General features: G+C 42.6%; 1 protein-coding gene across 1 annotated transcript in view; it reads right to left on the bottom strand.

The window, feature by feature from the left end:
* KIF15 (kinesin family member 15) overlaps positions 1-22,456 on the bottom strand; it is a 2,415,358-nt gene that overhangs the window by 1,584,946 nt on the left and 807,956 nt on the right. The window contains exon 14 of the mRNA XM_044065522.1: positions 17,838-17,929. Within this exon, the coding sequence (XP_043921457.1) occupies positions 17,838-17,929 (92 nt within the window). The remainder of the gene's footprint in view (positions 1-17,837; positions 17,930-22,456) is intronic.

The following is a 22,456-nucleotide window of genomic DNA, read 5'->3' as shown; positions in this document are numbered from 1 at the left end:
TATCTGAGTTGGCGGTGGACATCAAGATAATGTAATTTTTGTTCCGATCTGTCTGAATAGTTTGGAAAAATACAGGAGATCAATGGCTTGATCCAAATTAGTCTTTGAGGCGACCTAAGGCAAAAAGGTCGGATTAGTTCTCAATGATACTCTGTCTTTGTGGAAGACCAAATAGGGGGGGCGAACAGATAGAGCATGAAGTTCAGACACCCTCCTAGCCGATGTAATAGCAACCAGAAATAAAGTTTTCCATGAAAGAAATTTCAGGGAACAAGAAACAGCTGGCTCAAGGGGAAGAATCAAGGATGTCAGCACTAAATTTAGGTCCCATTGAGGAGGAGGACTCCTGACTGGAGGCTTCAGGAGGAAAATTCCTTTCAAGAAGGCTCTACAAAGCCTGTGGGACATAATGTTGTGATCTGCGAACCCGACATGAAAGTTCGAGATAGCAGCCAACTGAACTTTGACTGTGGAAGAAGAGGAGCCCGCGTGAAAAATCTCCGCTAAGAAATCCAAAACTGCTTGAACTGGAGCAGTGAAGGGATCAATATTCTTGGCCTTAGCCCAATAAGAAAAACGTTTCCATTTGCTAGTATAAATCCTCCTGGTAGAGGATTTTAAGGAAGCTACTATGATGTCTCTAACAGGGTTAGAGATCATAGGAAGCCTGGCTAAGGAAGGAAGTGGAGCAACCATGCTGTGAGGTTGAGAGAAGGGATAGACCGGTGCAGCTGACCGGATTGGTGAATCAGAAGATCTGGCACTGGGTCCAGATGCCACGGCTGCACCAAAAGGTGACTATGGAGGAACGGAAACCAAATTTGTCGAGGCCAATAAGGAGCAATGAGAATCAATTTGGCTCTCAAAACGGTTGCTTTCTGGATAACTTGAGGGATCAGAGGAAATGGAGGAAAGGCATAAAGAAGTCCCTGGGGCCAATCCTGGGTCAGAGCGTCTCTGGGGGGATGGCCTGGCAGTGGGAAGAGAGAGAAGTCTGGGCATTTGCTGTTTTGGGGAGTAGCAAAAAGATCGCAACATGGGCGACCCCATTCCAGAAAAATCTCTTCCACTATAGATTGTTTGAGAGACCACTCGTGAGGCATGAGAATAGCTCTGCTCAATCTGTCTGCTAAAATGTTGGTTTTCCCAGGGATATGCGTTGCTACCAGAAACCGATGAGAGGAGATCGCCCATTGCCAAAGTCTGAGCGCTTCGACACAAGGGGTAGGACTTGGTTCCACCCTGTTTGTTGATATACCAGACTACAGACATGTTGTCTGTGTGGACTGCAATTGTCCCTAAGGGAAGAAAGTCGTTGAGGGCTTGCAACGTTAAAAGCACTGCTCTCATCTCTAGGACATTTATGTGCAGGTGGTATTCGAAAGGTTGCCACGTCCCATGAACCATCCTGCCCTGATAATGACCCCCCCACCCGATCAGGGAGGCATCCGTAGTGACCGTGGCTACCGGGGATGGGGGTACAAAGTGTCTGCCTTGGTGAATCTGGGGAGAAGTGATCCACCAAGCAAGATGATTCTTGCAAATCTGTGTCACCAGTATTTGGTGACGCATTGGAAGTTGTTGGTAAGACCACTGAGTGAACAACATCCATTGAAGAAGGCGCATATAGAAGCGAGCCAGGGGAAGAAGGGTAATGGCCGCAGCCATGAGGCCTAACACCTTTAGAACCATTCTGGCCTGTATCTTCTTGTTGGCTAGAATAATCCTGACGTGACTTTGAATGTCTGAGATTCTTTGATCTGTAAGGGTAGCTGACATCCGAACAGTGTTTAAGTTTGCGCCTATGAAAGTAATAGACTGGCAGGGCAATAACGATGATTTTTCGGAGTTGATCGAGATGCCCAATTGAGAACAAAGATTTATTGTGTAATCCCTGGCTTGAAGAAGCTGATGCCTGGTGTTGGCTGAAAGGAGCCAGTCGTCGAGATACGGAAACACCTGGAATCCTTGACGTCTCAGGTGAGCCGTGACCACTGCCATACATTTGGTGAACACTCTGGGGGCTGTAGTGAGACCAAAGGGCAGGGCTCTGAACTGGAAATGACTGGACCCCAGCCGAAAGCGGAGAAATCTCCTGGAGCGTCTGTGAATTTTTTGTGATAGTACGCATCCTGAAGATCTATTGAGCACATCCAGTTGTCCTTCTGTAAGAAGGGCAGAATTGACTGAAGAGTGACCATTCGGAATCTTGTCTTCCTCACAGACTTGTTGAGTCTGCTGAGATCCAATATTGGTCTCCAGTCTCCCGTCTTTTTGGGGACCAAAAGAACCTTGAGTAGATTCCGGGCTCTGAATGATCTGTTGTAACTGGCTGAATGGCTCTTTTTTGCAGTAGTTTTAAGACTTCTAACTCTGCAATTTCCCTTAGACCGGGTGGTACATCTGGAAGGGAATTTGAGTGATAGAAAGGACTTTCCTCGAAAGGAATTTTGTAACCCTCGGATATGATCGACTGTACCCATCTGTCTTAAGTGAGGGAACGCCAGGCTTCTGGGTACAGCGATAGTCTTCCCCCGACTGCCTCCAAGGATGGACAGCCGGGCAACATCTCAGGAATGCTGAAAGGGCTTGTCAGAGAGAGGCTCTCTGCTTCCCTGGTTTTGTGGACCCCCTCTGCCTCTAGAGCGGCGTCTGTTATTGTTAGTTATTGTTACCCCCTCTGCCTCTAGGGGTAAACTGACCACGTGAATCCGGCGTGACTCCTTGGGATTTGTGGAACCACATTTTGCCACCCTTCTGTCCTTTGGGGTAAGGTCTAGAAGGGGTGGAAAAATGGACCCCTACGGCAGAAAGCGTCTTGCCGTCCTGCTCACACCTGGTCAACGTTTCCTTCACTTGAGGGCCAAACAAAGCTGACCTATCAAAGGGAGAGTTTGTGAAGGACACCTTAAAGGGATCTGCAAAATTACAGAGCCGCATCCAGGCTTGGCATCTAAGAGCCACACCTGTACCTGCGGCCCTACTCGCTCCATCAGCAGCATATGATATCAGTCGCATGGAGGAGTTAGCAATAGAATTAAGGGTTCCTAGCTGCGAAGCAATTTTTTCTTGAGCCCCTGCAGCTGTAGGATCCTGTACTACTTCACCTAGCTCCTTAAGGATATCCCTCTGGAGTCTGGTGAAGTGACATAGGTAGTTCAGCGAACGCATAGCAAAGGTCGCTGAAGAGAACATCCGCTTACCATATCTATCCATGGTCCTAGAGTCCTTATTAGGAGGATGGACAGGTACGGAAGGATCTGCAAGTTCCTTTTTAGTGGCGGCCGCCACCACCATGGCATCAGTAGGGACACCTTTTGTGAGGAATTGCTTGTCCGACGGGGCAGTAATAAATTTAGAAGGCCTCCTAGGGACTGGCTCTACAGAGTCAGGAGCCGCCCACGCCTTTCGAGCAATTACCTGCATAAGGGGGTCGAAAGGCGGAGACACCCAGGAGGTGGAGGGCCGAGATCCAAACGCCTCTAGGTATACTGACTCATCCTCAGAGGGATTATTGGTGGGCTAGTTTCCCCTCTGTCTAAGGAGTTCTAGGATGTCTGAGAAGGAGACATCCTCAGAGGGGGATCTTGGGGATCCCTCTGACTCATCTAAGTCAGTATCTGAAGTGATAGACTCAGGGGAGTCTACGTGTTTCCTCTTACAGGTCCTCTTTCGCGGAGGATCTCCTGACAGATCAGGAGAATCCTCGGAAGAGGGGGTTCTTCCCAGTGGGGAAACCTGAGGCGGAGGATCTCTGGGTCCGGGAGCAAGAGAAGTGGTAGAGATGTCGACAGGCACCATAGAGGGAGGAGCTAAGGGAACAGACTGCTGGCTGAGTCCCGTGGCCAGCACACTCTTCATCACCTCGGCTCCCTCCCAGGGAGGTCAGAGAGAACCCGTTCAAGAACCAGGAACTCCAGGACCCACCGAAGGGAAGGCTCGAGGCAGATGTCGGAGCCGAGCTCACCAGGCCGAGGCTCCAAGGGGAAGAGCGGGTCGGACAAGGGTCCGATGCCACTCACCCCTCGGAGGAGACCAGGAAGCCCAACCACCGAATCCCTCTAAGGAAGGTCTCAAGAGGAGATAAGAGTAGAGGCTGAAGGAGCAGAAGGGGGTATCTGTCCCTCAGCCATAGCAGAAACCATTCCCGAAGACTCCAACTCCAAACTCTGGGGTAGAGTCGAAGGAGGAACTGCAATGGGGTGTGGACTAATAGTCGCCTGTTGAGACGGACTATGTAGCATTTGGGCCAGTGCCTGTGATTTTAATAATCTACTGACCACTCTCTCTAAATCATGGTCAGAAAGCCTGGATAATCGGCTACGATGGCTCCGTTCCGAGAGGAGAGAAGAAGCCGGAGCCGAGAGTATCGGTTCCAAGGAAGGGGACCTAGACCTCTTCCTCGAAGGAACCATCGGAGCCGACGAAACCATGGAAGCTGTCGGAGCAGACAACTTTTCGGCACCGACAGTAAGTTTTGATGCATCGGCTCCAGCCGGAGCCGATACGGACAAAAAAGTAAGGGTGTCGGAGCCGGTCGGCGCCAACACCGAAGCCTGAGCCACATGGTGATCGGAACCGATAGGAGCCGACACCGAAGTGGTCAAACCAGAATCGGCACCGATAGCCATCGGTGCCGAAGGTTTGTGCAAACCAGAATCGGCTCCAGCCGGAGCCGATCTCGACTCTGAAAGAGTCAGAGCCGAGGCCGCAGGCTTGGACACAGAAGCCTGGGCCTTGGAAGACTTAGAAGTCTTAGATGGAGCCGACTTAGCCGGAGAGCCCTCCGGCTTAAGTAGACCCCTCAAAATAAGCTTATTTCTCCTTTCCTGCAGGACTCTCTGGCTAAAAGAATGACAAATCGCACAGGAGTCCTGCAGGTGGAGAGGTCCCAGGCAGTATAAGCAAGAAGTGTGACCGTCTGTCAGAGACATCTTCTGACAGCACGAGTCACACTTCTTAAAGCCTGAGACCCTTTCTTTAGACATGGTGTAAAAACACACACACACAACACCTGTCCAAGAAAAATTACAATCCCAAGAAAAAGGGAAAAACTATTCTCTCACAAACACACACACACCCTAACAAGGGGGGGGATGGGATGGGAGAAGGCCTGACTAAAAACTTTTTTTGGAGAGGGAATTTTAGTCAGAAAAGGACTAAAAGTAGTTTAAAACTATAAAATTTAAGTTTAAATTAACTTTAAACTGAAAGAGGGGCAAAAGTAGTAGTGTATAAATCACTTACCAGGAGCTGGTAAAAGGAGGACCTCATCAGCGAAGCGGCAAACAAGATCTGGGTACTTACCGCCTTGCATCATGGGATCTGGGGCTGCCTCGAGCTGGTAAAAGTGACTCTCGAGCTTAGCAAGTGCCGAGTCGGAGCCGAGGATCGGCTCCGAACCCATCAAGCAAGAATGAAGGCAAGATTGACAACTTAACATCGACCTTTATACTATCATCCCAAAAGTCAGCTGTATCCAATATGCTGATGACTCTACTCTGATTTGCTCAGCCACATCTCCAGTAGAGTTATGGTCAGCTACCCAGACCACCTTTAATACAATAGAAAACTGGCTTTCTGAACATCGTCTGATCCTAAATCCCAAAAAAACTAAAATGCTGTTATTTTCACCAACACGTAGGTCTACCGCTTTCACCTTTACCATAAAATCAAATGATGGCACAATAATCTCCCCTGACCCATCTACAAAACTATTAGGTGTCATCATAGACAATAATCTCAAATTTGACCTACATGTTAACCAAACTATCAAAACCATCAATAAAAACTAGGGTCACTTTACAGAATAAAAGCCTTCCTAACCCCTCCAGCTAAAATTGCCATAGCTCGCTCTCACCTTCTTTCAACCCTTCTGTATGCATCCCTTCAACTCTCGAATTTGAACAAGACTGTCCTTAACAAACTCTCAATTTGCTACAACCACATTGCCAGGTTTGCCACTGGGCTGCCTTTTAGGACACATCATTGCATCAATCTAAATCAGCTTGGTTGGCTTGAACTACCTAGCCTAATCCAGTATAACCAACTGATTATGGCCTATAAAATCCTCTATAATCCGGACAATACTCCTGCACTTAAAAATATTATCACCCCCTATAACAATCCTAGACCGCTTCGATCATCTAACAAACTACTAATTCAGACTAGCAAAATTAATAACACAGCCGGTGATTCTCTCTTTGCAAACTCTGTAAGTAGATCCTGGAAGTCACTTCCAGCTGATATTACCTTACTTTCCACCTTAGGTCAATTTAAAACTAAACTCAAACAACATTTGTCACTTAACTGGTTATGTCAATGTATCAAGCCTGGCTAACTCGAATGTGTAAAAATCTGTTAACCAGTTTACTGTGTAATTTAATTTAATCCTGACTTGTGCTCAGGACTAACTTTAACCTGTGGAACTTGTTTAACTTGCTTACTTATGTAATCTCTGTAAATCTGTTTGTAATATGTAATGCTGGTATTATGTAATGCTGTATCTGCTTACCCTTGGAGCTTTTCTCCCCGGGCCTCCGCTGAAAATGGACATGCATCCAGTCGGACTATCCCGGTCAACAAATGTAAAATAAAATAAAAAATAAAAAAAAAAACACATTGCAAAGTATGTTTTCCAACTTGTTCAGCAGAATGCATTAAATCCTGTAAATCTTTATTTTCAGCACAGTCAGGAATCAACAACATTTTCTGTTTAAGCAATCCAATAATATGCTGCTGATACTTTAACATATGAAACTGGCAGTTTAAGGCCCTAATGGCCAAGGTTGCAGAAGTGTATTCCTTCTTATCCCATCTATCCAGCGCCCTGGAATTCTATCAGAGGGGTAGGATTTTTGGCAGTAGTAGCCTTAATGCCCTTGGGTCCCTGTGAAATGGTCTCAGGATCCTCAGTAGTATTTTTAAAGAGGAACCTGTGTGAGTCAGGTACCCTGTAATACCCATCAGGTTTTCTGGGAGCAGGAGGTAAAGAGTCAGAGGCTAGGCTAGATTCCGAGAAGGCATCATCTACAATGTCCAGTACAGGAGGGATAGCTAAAGGCCTGTGTTGAGGTAGGAGTAAGAATTCCTAAGCCTCTTTTTGGAGTCAGAGTAACCCTGGCTTTCCCAGCGGAAATGTTCCCTAAGAGTATGCAAGGTTTCACCAAAAATAAATCCTCTGGAGGGAAAGCAGAGGGAATGGAGTCCTCTGCATCAGAATCCTCATAGGTAGATAAGAGTAAATCCTGGTCATCAGAGTAAACAGAAATTTCAGAATCCTGATCAGAAGAATCAGAATGAAAATCAGTCCTAGGTCTCTTAGAAGGGGGAAGGTGACTTCCCCTGATTAGAGTAATAAGGTCTTCAGCCATTCTTATCATTTGTTTTTTAGGCATAGGGGCCTGACCATGCAGTCTAGGCGTCTGTTTTCTAGGCATGGATCGAGTTTTAGGCCTTGAAGAAGAAGATGGCATTGGTTTAATATGCAAGTCAGTAGGCCTGAATACACCCTCAGAAGCCGTGCCTGCACAGTGGCTCCGGACCCATCCAAGGTAGAGACATCCGCAGGTTCGACAGTCGAAGCATCTCGCAGCATACCGGACTCTGAATGGGTCTCAGTTAAGGCCTGCGAATCTGAAGTAGCGGGTATCAGGGGCTGTGAAAGCGCCTCACTGAGTACCGGCAAACTGGCGACTAGCTTAGGAGAAGCGTCATCAGCAGCTTTGGACCTATGCGGTCTATCTCTGTCTTTATCTTTGCGTTTTTTCAGAATGCCGGTAAGTCAGGTGGCTTACCGAAGCCATTTCTGGATAATTGAACCGAGTACCAAAATATTTAGATGCATAAATGAACCGACGACGAATAGTACAAGGTTTGAATAAGGCACAAAACTGACAGGGAGGTATGTCGTGGTCTGGGCCTAAGCAAGGAATGCAGTATGAATGAAAATCTTTATGAGGTATTTGATTTCCACAAGAAATACAATTGTTCACTTTTACTGACATCGGTTTAGAGCAAGAAAAAGGATCCCCAACAGGGTACTTAGAGCTTAGTTGAAGACTTCGGATCTGAAACTCAAACAAAAATTTCAGGAGTCGGCCGACCAGCACTTGTGAACTGCTTCGGGCATCGCACGGCAAGAAAGCCAGATGTAATGGCGTCGGCTGCATGCTTTATACCCCTGACTACCTGACGTGATGGAAGATGAGACAGCAACCGACGCAGGACAAAAGACTTTGATAATCATGCCGACTCAGGGCTACTGCAAGCAGATAACCCAAATGTGATGACTGCAACAGTGAAACATGAAGAACATCTGTATTTCAGCCTGGTAGTTCTGGCCGCCATGCTCTTATAACACCTCCCTGATGGTAGCAGCATAAACCATTTGTGTTGTGGTTTGGTAGTGTCTATGATAATGTTTTGAGCCCTCTTAAAAAACTTGTTTGGTGTAGATGTCCTCCAGTGCAGGAAGTGTTACTCCAATGATGTTTTGTGCAGTTATTACACTCTGAAGAGCCTTGTGATCTTATATTGTAGTACTCCCAAACCATACTGTAACAGAGTGGGAGAGAATGCTTTCAATTGTACATCTGTATAAGTTGCTGAGGATGGTTGGGCATGCCAAACTTCCTCAGCCTACTCAGAAAATACAGTTGCTGCCGGCTTTTCCCTACCAAGTCTGTGATGTTATGAGTCCAGGTAAGGTTCTCAAAGATATTAATACCGAGGAATTTGAATGCAGCCACTCTTTCCACCTCAGACTCACCAATACATAATGGTAAGTGCTGCCCTCTATTCCTCCATGTATCAATGATCATCTCTTTCACTTTCCTGATATTAAGAAAAAGATTACTGTTTGACACAACTTCACAAGGTTTTCCACTCCCCTCCTATTCGCTGACTCATCCCCCATGGAGTTCAGACCATCAGAGCAATGACTGTTGCATCATCCGCACCTTTTACAACACTGGTGTCATGCTCAGAAGCAACACAATCATAAGAGAAAAGGGTGTACAACATTTGACTCAGCGCACAGCCTTGTTGAGTTCCTGTACTTATTGTTTTAGAGATGCTATTCCCCATCCTGACTGTCTGTGGTCTGCCTGTTAAAAAATCCATGACCCAATTACAAAGGGTCAGTGGCACACCCAGTATGGACAGTGTACTAATAAGCTTTGTTATCACTGTATTGAAGGCCAAACTATAATCAACAAACATCAATCTATCATAACAGTCCTTATCTTCCAAATAAGTAAGAACTGCATGCAATCTTGTACTGACTGCATCCTCTGTTAAGCTACTCTTGTCTGTATGCAAACTGCAGGGAATCCTTTTTATCAGGTATAACTGACTGAAAATGATAATGATTCTCTCAAATCATTTCATCACTATGGGAGTCAATGCAACTGGCTAGTAGTCATTTAGGCAGTTGGCTTTGCCCTTTTTCGGTAGTGGAATAATAGTGGTTTCCTTATAAAAAGTGGGAATTGTACCTCATGCAGGGAAGAGATTGAATATATCAGTCAGAACATCAGCAAGCATTGAAGCGCAGGTTTGGTGTGTCCTTCCAGCAATATTATCTGGATCGTCTGACGTCCGGGGATTTATCCTCCTGTAGGACTTTGCCACACTTGCTGGTGATATTGTAAAAGGTGGTAGTGCCTCCTCCAATCGGTATTTTGGACTTCAAACCGGGCAGATAATTCACTGAAACTGTCCAGTGAAAACTGGCTGTTGGTAGTCATCCCTCTACCCTTCTCACTTTAGCCTATGATGTTTTCCAGGCCTTGCCACATATGCCTTGCATCAAGCAGTCAAATAGCACTCTTCCAGCTTATGACCGATTCTCCTTCGCTGCTCTGATAGCTCTGCGCAAGTCATAACTAGATTTTTTTATACTCGCTGATATTGTCTGATGCATATGCCTTGGAGCAGGCATGTAGCACAGAGCAAAGCTCTGAGTTAATCCATGGTTTATTATTTGGATATATCCAGATGTCTTTATGGGGCACAATGAGGTTCAGTGCATGTGCTTATGTAGCTGGAAACTACTGAACTGTATTCCTCCAAATCAACAAGATCATCCTCATTCATAGCAGCTGTCTTAAAAAAATACAGTTGTGTACACTTACCATAAATGTAGATGTTAGAGTGTATTCACTGTTGTAGTCATTACATTTGGGTAATCCTGCTGGCAGGTTGCCCTCAGTCGACCTGAATTCCAAAGTCCTGGGTCCTGCGTTGGCTGCGGTCACCCTTTCCCTGACGTCAGGTCGTCAGGGGTATAAAAGATGCGGCTGACGCCATTTTCTTTAGTTTTTCTTGCCCCAGATGTCAGGTGCCCCCTAAAGAGGTAGCCAAAATGTATACATATATATAAATACATGCACCAATATAAACTTTACTTTCCCCTACAAGCAAATACACCAAATAGGTTGTATAAATCAAAGAGGAAAGATATGTTGCATCAGAATAAAGGGGGATGAAAGGTGGGTAACCTGGACTGCAACAGTGAATACACTCGAACATCTGCATTTATGGTAAGTGTACACAACTGTACTATGTTCTCCGTGTTTCACTGTTGCAGTCATTACATTTGGTAGAGTCCCAAAGCTATGGTTGGGAGGCTGGAGCTAAACAGCGTTAGGAGCGGCTATGAGGCCCTGCAGAACTGCAGTGGCAAAACCTGTCCTGGATTTAGAGTAGAGTGGCAGATGATAGTGCTTTGTAAAGCTGTGCACTGAACTCCAAGTAGCAGCCTCTAAAATGTCCTTGGTTGGTACTCCCCTGAGAAAAGCTGCTGAAGTGGCTGCAGCTCTGGTTGAATGTGGCCTAATGCCCTTGGGCACTGGCTTGCCATGGTGTAAGTAGCAGAAATGAATGAAGTGGCCTATCCACTTTGAAATAGTCTGCTTTGAGATCGCCTTTCCTTGTGATCCTGCAGCATATGCCACTAGTAATTGCTCTGTCTTTCTGAAAACTTTGGTTCTGTCCAAGTAGAATCTAAGCTGTGTACGTCCAAAGAATGCAGAATTCTCTCCACCTTGTTCTGTGGATTTGGATAAAAAGTTGGCAGATGAATAGTTTGGTTAAGAGCCACACTGGACACCACCTTAGGCATCAATTTTGGGTTTGTCTTCAGAGAGACCCTGTCTGGATAAAAAATGATAAAAGGTTCCACAGCCATGAGTGTCTGTAGCTCTGAAACTCGTCTTGAAGAAGTTATTGCTAAGAGCAGAGCTGTTTTCAAGATAAAAACATTATATCAGCAGTAGCAGCTGGCCCAAAAGGAGGCAGGGTGGGTTTTTCCAAGACATAGTTGAGGTCCCATGCAGGCATTGGTGATCTCCTTGGAGGCCTTACATTTTTGGCTCCTCTGAGGTACTGCTTTAATAAGGGATGAGAAAAGATTGGTGGCTCTGTATTGTAATGAGCCGAAATGGCAGAGGCATGAATTTTAATAGATGAAAAAGACAGGCCTTTGTCCAGCATCTCAGTTAAGTATTGCAAAATCTGAGGAATATTTGGCAACGCTGTATCAGTTCCTTGTGCCGGGTTCCAAGCACAGAATCTCTTCCATTTTCCAGCATAATATTTTCTATTCTAGTACTAGGCCTTCTGGCTTCCAAAATGACATCCATCACAGCTTTACTGAGAGGTGTGTGTTGTATGACTACATTATCTGCCATGCTGCCAGGTTTAAAGTCCTGATTTGGCTGTGCAGGATCTGACTGTTTTGCTGGGACAGTAGCTGAGGTATTTGAGGTAAGGTCCAAGCTGGGCATTGAGACAAGTTCCTTAGTATTAGATACCAGTACTGGCGAGGCCAGTCTGGGGCAATTAGTATCATCTTTGGCTTCTCCTGTCTGACATTTAGGAGTACCTTTGGGAGGACAGGCAGTGGGGAAAGGCATATACTGATAGTTTTTTCCAGCTGAAAGATTGGGCATCCACTTTCCATGCTTGTCTGTGATAAATCCTTGTGCAGAATCTTTTTAGTTGGTAGTTGTGAGGAGAGGCAACTTGATCTATGTCCGGGCTTCCCCATTTCCTTGTTATCATGCTGAAGACTTTTGGATTCACGTGGGGATCCATGAGGTTTCTGCTTAGTTCGTCTGCCAGAGTATTTTTCCTTCCTGGCAGGAATTGTGCCTGCAGATGTACTTGGTAAGTCAATGCTGTGTTCCACAAAGTCATGGCTAGTCTGCAAAGGGGCTAAGAATGTGTGCCCCCCTGCTTGTTTATATACCACATGACCATGGTGTTGTCTGTCTTTATCAGTAGTTGTCCTGGATGAAGTAGGTCCTTGAAGGCTGCCAGGGCATTTTGAACAGCTAGCATCTCTTTTTGATTGATATGTAGATGCATTTGGTTTGAGGCCCATGTACCCTGAATGCATCTCCCTGCCATGCGGGCCCCCCAGGCATAATCTGATGCATCCGTTGTTAGTGTATGCTTGGCTGGGGGTAATGTGAATGGCTGTCCCTTGTTTTGGTGACAAGCCTTTGCCCACTATCGAAACTCCTGTTGCAGGCAGGGAATGAGAGTAATCATGGTTTCCAGGCTGTGGCAATGCTGAGTCCAAACACTTTTTAGGTACCATTGTAGTTTCCTCATATACAGTCTTGCATATGGAATTAGTAGGATGCCATGAAGTCCAAAGCCTGCCAAATTTTTCTTGCAGATAACTGGGCCTTTGTTGCCAACATTTTGAAATAGGTAGCCAGTTGCCTTTGTTTGTCTGGCGTGAGATAAGCCATCTGGGCAGTTGTATTTAAGCTTGCACCCAGAATATTATCTCTTGAGAGGGTACTAGTTTTGATTTCTTTTCGTTGACTGTGTACCCTAGACAGGCTAGAAGCCTTTTCACAAATGCCAGGTGTCGTAGAAGAGTGTCCCTGTTCTCTGCTTGAATGAGAGTGTCATCCAAGTAAGGATATATTTGAATACTACTTTGTCTGCAAAATGCAATTACTGGTGCCAGGCACTTTGTAAAGACCCTGGGCGCAGTAGATAAGCCAAAGAGCAGTGCAGAGAATTGGTAATGCATTGAGCCAGCCTTGAATCTGAGGTATCTTCTGCATATTTGTCTGACTGGGACATGCAGTTATGCCTCTTTTAGGTCTAAAGTCACAAGCCAAGCGTTCTTGCCCAGCATGGGCAGAAGCTGCTGCAAAGTCAACATCTTGAATTTTGGTATATCCAGGAATGTGTTCAGAATAGATAGGTCCAGTATTGGCCTCCAGGCCTTGTCCTTTCTGGGTACCAATAACAGTCTTGAGTAAAATCCTTGTCTCTGCTTTTGCCCTGGTACTTGTTGAATGGCCCCCATGACCATGAGGGATGAGACTTGTTTTTGTGCCTCTGCCCATTGATTTTTTGGCAGATCTGGCCAGCCGTTTGCCTTTGGCAGGGTATGGAAATGGAACTTGTAGCCTTGTGACACGATATTTAGAACCCACTTGTCCTGGGTTATGATGTGCCAGTTTTGAGAAAAAAGTGCTAATTTTCCCCCTAAAGGTGCTGCCAGAAAATAAGTGCTTGGTGCAGGCAGGGGGAAGTCATTGGGACTGTTTCCTGTATGGTTGAGATTTGTCTTCTCCAACTTTGGAGGTAGAGGCACCCCATTGCTTTTGACCTGTATGAACCTTGCGCCTGGGGTCTGCCTCTAGGGTGTCTGGGTCTGCCCCTTTGAGGTCTGTCTGACACAGGAAAGGACCAGTTCTTTATTGGCCAGTGTCTACTAAACCTAGGTGGCTGTACTTGTAAAAAATCTTTTGACAGTTTGCATAGAAATAGCTTTGTCCTCCATTTTCTTTAACACCTCTTCTGCCTTAACACCAAATAAAGTATCATGCTGTAAAGGTGCATCTAATAATTTAACTTTGACATGATCAGGCAAATTTTGTTCCTTTAACCAAGCATGCCTCCTAATTACAGAACCCGTAACTGCGGCCCTGCAGGAGCCCTCCAAAGAATCAAAACCACATTGCAAAGTATGCTTTCCAACTTGTTCAGCTGCATGCAATAAATCCTGCATTTCTTTGTTTTCTGCACATTCAGAGTTTAACAAAATTTTCTGTTTAAGCAATGCCATGACATGTTGCTGATATTTGAGCATATGAAACTGACAGTTTAAGGCCCTTATAGCCAAGGTAGCAGATGTGTATACCTTTTTTCCCCATCTAGCCAGTGCCCTAGAGTCTCTGTCAGAGGGGGTAGGGTTTTTTGCAGCGGAAGCCTCGACTCCCTTGGGACCCTGTGAAATAGTTTCTGGTTTAGCAGCAGGGTTTTTAAAAATGAATTTATGAGAGTCAGGAACCCTGTAATATCTGTCAGGCTTAACAGGAGCTGGACATAAGGAGTCCGGAGTAAGACTAGACTCCGAAAATACATCATCTACAATGTGTATCATAGGTGGAATGGCTAGTGGCCTGTGTTGAGGTAGTAAAAGGAAATCCCTGAGCCTCTTTTTAGATTCTGGAAAATCTTGGCTCTCCCAGCTCCCTCATGGTATGCAAGGTTTGCCCAAAAGAATAGTCCTCTGGAGGAGAAGCTGAAGGTATAGATTCTTCAGCATCAGAATCCTCATGGGGGGGGGGGGGGGAAGAGTATTCCTGATCAGAAGAGGAATCAGAAGAAATGGAAACCTGATCTGAAGATTCATAGTCAGTCTCTTGCCTAGGCCTCTTATCAGGAGGGGGATGGGAACCCCTGATCAAGGTAATCAAGTCTTCGGCCATTTTGAGCATCTTATTTTTGGACATAGAGGCCTGACCACGTGGCTCTTGGGTTTGTTTCTTTGCTTTAGAAGGTGCTTTAGTCTTTGCCTTTGAAGCTGAATTCGGTTTAATGTAGAGATGTTTAGGTCTGAATACACCCTCAGAAGCCGGTGCCTGCTCAGCGGCTCCGGACCCACCTGAAGTAATAGTATCAGAGCCTCCAATACCTTGAGTTTCCAGCGGCATGGCCGACACCACGTGGGAGTCGGTAGCGGCCTGCAACTCTAAAGTAGCGGGTGTCAGGGGCTGCGAAAGTGCCTCACTGAGAACCGGTGAACCGGCGACTGGCTTAGGACAAGCTTCATCGTTGGTTTTGGGCCTCAGTAATCTATCTCTCTCCTTTTCTTTGCGTTTTTTGAGAGCTCCGGTAGTCGGATGGTTACCCGACGACATTTCTGGATAATTAAACCGGCGTCCAAAATAGTTTAAAGCAAAATCATACCGACGCTTAATAGTGCGTTGGTTAAATCTAGCACAAAATTGACGACCAGAAACGTTGTGATCAGGGCCTAGGCAAGGAATACAGTAAGAATGAAAGTCCTTATGAGGTATTTGCTTTCCACAAGAAATACAATTATTTACTTTTTCTGACATCGGTCTGGAGCAAGAAAAAAGTTTCCCCAACGGGGTACTTAGCTTTATTGAAGACTTCAAATCTGAAACTCGAACACGAAAATCTCAGGAGTCGGCCAACCGGCACTTGCGAACTGCTTCTGCTTCGGGCACCGCGCGGCAAGAAAGACTAAAGAAAATGGCATCGGCCGCATCTTTTATACCCCTGACGACCTGATGTCAGGGAAGGGGCGACAGCAGCCGATGCAGGACCCAGGACTTTGGAATTCAGGCCGACTGAGGGCAACCTACCAGCAGGATTACCCAAATGTAATGACTGCAACAGTGAAACACGAAGAACATCATCCCACTGAGTTCACTTAAAACAATCAAGCTCCTGTTCAGATTCCTCTGTCCACACCTTAACAGGTTTTCTTACAGTTGAATGCAAACAAATTACCGCTATACCTCCTGAAGTATCCTGTAGCAAACAGCAGTACCAAAATGATGAGAATAACTAAACAGGATACACCACGAGAACACGTACTTTAGACAAATTTCCTTTATTCCAAGCAGTAAAAAATTATTTATTTATTTATTTATTCTTTAACTATGAGCGTCCTTAACAGTTTAATTAGTGGGCTCTATCAGGTAAAAATTTGGGTTAATATTTAGAATGTGACCCGACAAACATGCTTAGAGTTTCCAGATTAAAGGATTGATTAATTAATGAAATGTTCCATTTATATATATTTTTATGATGAATTTTTTCATTTATTTATTACATGTTTTTTATACACATTTTTTCATATTGACCATATTCCTCCAGCTGCAATCATCATCTAACTTCCCTGCTTGTAGGCCTTGTCTGCAGGCATTTCTGAGATGATGTTCCCAATCTGATAAGCAAGGAATAATATCACAAAACCGACTGCCGATCTCTTTATCGTATATAATTGGTGCAGATGAAGTTTGCACATCTTAAAACTTAAAAACCACCAGCAAAACAAAAACACTTGCAGGAGGAGAATCCAGAGACATCAGCCACAACGGGCGCCACCTTGAGGCTCGACTCAAGGCTTACTTTAACCCTGTGAGATATCAAACTGTGAATAGTCCAAAAGTCATTTTTGAAACAGCAGATAAACTGTAACATGCAGCTTTCTTACACATTCAAAAGGCTCTCTCTCAGTAACCAAATGTTCACAGTTGGCTAAATTCTTTAAGGCATCTTCAACACAGTGGGCCAAAGAGAATGTTCTACTAACCCTGTTTTGACTGGGACAGTTATTCTGTTCAGTGATGGTCCACATTTCATTCTCTTGGTTATAGCACAGCTTTTTGAAAGTGTTTAGTGCCTTTTATCCTACTGACTGGCTCGATTCCTGCTTCTCTAGATACATTTTTTTTGCCTAGATGTCTTGGGTTTTGTTATTGCATCGGGAGGCTGGTATAATGACCAAAGTGCTTACCTAACAGACATACGGTGCAGGGTTTGATTCTTTCATGAGGTAATTGGCTAAGCTTAAATTGACCCACAAGGGCAATTAGCCTAGTACTGAACTATGAACTATAATAATCATGCTTTAGATTTTTTCTGTATTCCGTACATTATGAGATAATTCTCTGATATTTAGGAAGAGTTGATTACACTTCTTTAAAAACAAAACATAATTTCATCTACTCTTAATTACCACCCATTTCCAGTTTTCCTTTTCTGGATAGTAGCTCAGAAAAAGTGAGGGAAAAACATTTGGCTATACACAGTCTGACAAATTTCAGTCTGGTTTCAGGAAGCAACACAGCACTGAGACAGCCCATCTGGGTCATTGATGATCTCCGGGCAAAGACGTAATAGACTTTTCTTTATCCTTCTGCTTGCTGAGCGATTCTGTGGATCACAGTTTCTTTCTCTACAGTTTACAGGTATATTACAGAATAAGATTCCGTCCAGCTTTTGGTGACAGCATAGCAGATTGAATGATTTTGGTTTTAAGATTTAACTCATGTTCTTTCATTTGGCCATGTATACCCATATTTAACTTAATCATTATAATTTTCTCTTAAGAGCAGAATCAATGCCTTGATGTATTTTAAATGGCTGTTGAATCTTGTTACTGATCTGGTATTTGAGTCCATGTTTTAACTATTACTGTTCATTATTTTAATTGTTCTTGCTTTTTAGATGATGCTTTGTGCAAAAAAACACCTCAATAAAGATGTGGTCGACACAGGATGTCATAGGAATACCACCACCCTCATGCATAGAACATGCAAAAAGGAAAAAAAAAAGATGATAAAATGCTGACAGGTGAATATGAAGAAACCCAGCCATGTGACCAATTAAGAAGGGTCCTTTTCCGTTTGACCTAATAATACATTTTGAATATTAATATCTGTTTGGTATTTTGGTACCTGTGCATTATAAACAAAATACAGCACATAAAAATGATGTGCAGTTTTCCTAAATTTCCAATGTATGGCAACAAGCGGCCTTACCTTTTTTTCACTTTCAGTTCTTTCTAGAAACTGCATGGCTTCTAGAAAATGGCTTCTGTACTCTACTTCATCCACTGTTTCTTGTACAGCATCTATAAACAGAAAGGAAAATAAAGTATTAGACTATTCTACACTCATCCTCAACAGCAGTGATCATAAATCCGACAAAACTGGAATTAACTTCTACAATTACAAAACAACCACTGTGCTAATCTCACATTTTTCATGTACTTACACAGAAATGCAAGTTAAAGGACAAGGGAACAAGCTAAATTTATAGAGATTTCTTTGGTTTGTGAAATGGGATACAATTTGATCTTTATCAACAACTTCCTGTTCTTCACAGCCAACAAACTGGACTACATGCTAGAGAAGTCTGTGAATTATACTATGACCTGCCTTGTCGTGCACTACTTCAGACTATGCATTTTTAAAATACTACAGGCCTATCATCCTTAGAAACACTTCACTGTGGGAATCTGCACTCATTTATTCCCAGTGTGATTTCAGAGAAGCCAATGTTCATTTTAAAGGGACTTGATTCTTTGCACCACTGACACATGTACTGCCGAGAACATCTGTGGCCATATTTCTCTCTGCTGTCAAGATTTTCGCAGAATGTGTAGATTATTGCCTCACAATTTTGGTCCGTCAAAACAAATCATGGTTTGCTGAAAAATTACTGTGGACTGGAGTCACTAAATCATGACAGACATTCAAGTTTCAGACTTCATATAATTCAGAAAATGCATGCTAATACACAGCCTGCTATTCTAGCAACTTTCTAAGTTTATAAGAGCAACATTTAAAAACTGCCCCTATTTTTTGGACTTTGTACTCCCATTATCTTTGGCTTTGACCAGATATTTTGTACTGAGAGGATGAGAGGTAGGTCTGTGGCACATCAAACAGCTTTACAGTGGCTTGGAGGAATAGCTAAAATCGCCTGTGAATTTCATGAAAACATGGATTATACCATGTAAGCATTGGTGTTTTTAGCTTCAAGTATTTTTGAAAATACTAACATGACATTAAGAGTAAACCTTGTGGGGACATTAATGTTTTCTTACATGAATGTATTTAAGTATAATTTGGTTTATCTAAGTATACTTGCATTCATATCTGGGCATGTGTGCACCACTATGGATTATTTAATCTGCTGTTTCCCAACTAGCTGTTATTTTCTATTCCCTTTTCTGTAACTGTAAAATGTGTGGAAACAAAATAAATACAAATGAAAAAATGCATGGTGTCTAATACAAAATATAGGCAAAGAAAGAAAAAGTCAAAGTAGAATCCAGAATACAAAAGTTCATCCAACTTTTAACATTAAATTGCAGAAAAATTCTACCATTCTTCTGGAAAGGATGAAGTTGGACATGAATTTCATTTTTTAAAATCAATATTCCAACACATAATTGCCATGAAGAAATACCTTTACTATTTCTGATACCTTCCTTAGGTATGCAATCAGAGAGTCACAAGTAAGAGTTTCATGACAATTTATTTACAAGGAAGCAACTTGTCACCAGTACTGGATTTGGGGTCACAACCCCCAACACTGGGCCAGATTAGCCTTGGGGTATTAAGTAATGTCAACAGTGGGATGCTCTGCTAAAACTAATACAACACAATCATTTGGGAAAAAAAAGGGAATCCCAAAGATCAGCTTTAGTTCAATTATTACATTTTGTATGAAATAATATAGGTTTAAGACCAAGCTCTTCCACCTTATTCATGATTCATCACCTTATAAAACTGTAAAATATGTATTATTAAGAATAAGATGCATTATTATAACAGTCATGGGACTTGGCATGTTTTAAAGCCACTGTAACTGTCCCAAAATTGGCCACTTCTCATATAAAATTTAAGTTAATTAATCTACTGATAATTACTTCATCTCCATCATCCCTACCAAATATATTTTATAATGTACTTCTTAAAAATAATAAATTAAAATTAAATTTTAGGTTCAAAAACAAATCAGTGGACTTACTAAGACATTATATTCCTTGCAAACAAAACTAACATTGCTAAATGTTCTGATATATGGGAAGCCAGTGCTTAAACAGAATTCCCCATCTTGTAGAAACTTCATCTTTAGCTATGCTACATAATAATTGGACCAAACAACCATTTTCTAAAATAAAATGGACAAAGGTTCAGTACCCTATTTAAATACTGCATCCAAAGTAGTACTAAAGTAAACGGCCACTGACATGAACATCACCCCCTCATCCATTCCTGAGAGAAAACCGAGCCACTAATTTACACAGAATTTATAGGGGTCTTGGCTCCACAGCAACTTAAACACAGCAAAAGCATAACAGTCGATTATCAATTATATTAAAACAGATGCAATATCAAATGCAAACATTTACAAATACATTAGACAGAAGGAAAGTTTAGTTAAGCAACTTAACATTTAGAGTAAAACAAATATGCTAACAGTGCAAAATGTAACGCATAATAATACAGTCAAGAAATATACTTTTATCACTGCATAAGATGTGACAAGCACACATCCATGGATATAATTCAGTGAATTATAAAATAATCCATATATACATAATCATGAACTTTCTACAAAAGTGTCTTGTATGTAATTGGATGAAATAATTAGCACGTTATTATAATGTACCATAGTTACTTATTTGGATTACTACTTACTTAAAAAAGAATCAATGTTAAAGGACTGTAACAATGGACAGGGGGGCACCCCTGATGTTCCCTTGCACTTTATGTTCAGAAAATAAGTATACTCATCAGTAAGTTTTACAGTAGCTATGATATTACTAGACAGATAAGGAAGTCTATAAAAGTCTGCAACTTATTTCATTTTATTTATATTTATTAACCAGGGCAGACTCAGCCCTTGAGCATCACCTCTGTAGAAAGTATCAAAAACAGTTTCCATTGTATAATATTAACAAGTAGAGTAGAGAGAGAGACGCACATTAGAAAAGTAGCAACTTGTGAGCAACCCTATGGTTTTGTACAATTATAACATATGGTAATTGTACAGCATTAAAGAGCAGAAGAAAAAAGTGGGTAGTACCTTATGACAATACTTACAGTAACAATACTTTACAAACATGAACACATGTATACAAAGGTAGAAGTGGAGTAGTGCATAATGTATGAAACATGCCACAGTCACAGCATTCATGGCCCAGACACTGTCTCATTGTATGCAATGGCAAAAGTCCTATAAACAAAAGCCTTAGTGACATCAACGAAGGACAGTGCATCACAGAACCCACCACCTAGTTCAAACTTCAGACAACAAATAATGGATTACATAAACTAAAAATCAATATCCTGTCTAAATTCTGAACCAGTTTCTGATGTACTACTTTAGCCAATATATGGTAAACATCTAAATCTGAAACAGGGATAGAGCTTGAAAAGTAGACCATCCTTTTCATCTTTCCTTAAAACTGCCTGTTTAACCATTTCTGATGTTTTACACATGGCTCTGCCCTTATATAAGCTGAGCTGTACGCTACTGCTCACTGGAAAAATTGATTTATTGGACAACTCAGAAGATCCCTCTAATTTATCAAGCTAATATTGAGAGCCGTGTTGACTGCCAATATTTTGTACTTATAACTGTTATGTGCCTTTTATTTCTTGAGGGAAGTGGAATTAGCAAAGTTCTCAGCATTTATTTGTTAGTAGCTAGTTAGCAATGGTAACAAATTGGTTATTGCTCACTTCTGCCTTGATGTAATTTCTGCTGTGCTACAATACGTCACACTCTCCTGCCAGTCTAACAGAACTTGAAGAATTTATCTAATCCCTTCATCACCAGCAAAGTGCCTTTTTTAAGCTAATACTGACCATTTTGTTGGCTGCTGGCATTTTACATTTGGAACTCCTTAGTGCATTTTTCTCCTGTGTCAGAGAGAAGGACTCTGCAATGTTTGGACCACTTATCTGAGATGATAGCTAGTTAATTCTAAGTTTGTATTTGGCTGTTTGTTACTGGCTTGATGTAATTTATGCTGAGTTGTACAGATTTGCCCTTGCCTGAACTTAGCTGTACAGCAACTTATGCTACACATTAGCCAGTGGATGCCTTTTATCAAATTCTCTATCAAATTCTCTATACCAAGGAATCTGAAAACAATTATTGAGCTTTTACCTTTCTGCAGTGCCCCCTCATACTGTAACTACCCCCATGCACTGTACTATCGTATCCTTATCTTGCTGCACTATTCAAGTGTATCACGGATATCTTGCAGCATATAAGCAGTATTCCATTTGTTGCTGCTCTGTTTAAAAATGTGGCCCCCATGGTTTTTATGCGCTGTCACATACAGTAAAAGTAGGCTTTTAATTTTCTTATCACTATTCTCAAAAATATTGGTCCTTGTGCCTGGATTGCTGTCATACTCACCAAGTAGCTCTTGTTTCTTATCATGCTGCCTGATTCATATCTATACTATTTTACTGCCAATACTAGGCTGTATTTTAACCTTCTTACCAATCTTATCCATAGCTATGTATTGAGTTATGTTCACGGATGAATAAATTGTTTCTTATCTAATACCTACTATACCTAACTGTGCTGCATGCCTTGATGCAATTTCTGACTGGACTGGGCACTTTGG

This window comes from Protopterus annectens, chromosome 3.part0, assembly GCF_019279795.1.
Source record: "Protopterus annectens isolate FY-2018-M chromosome 3.part0, PAN1.0, whole genome shotgun sequence".
NCBI classification, from domain to species: domain Eukaryota; kingdom Metazoa; phylum Chordata; order Ceratodontiformes; family Protopteridae; genus Protopterus; species Protopterus annectens.
This window is presented reverse-complemented; position numbering and strand designations above follow the sequence as displayed.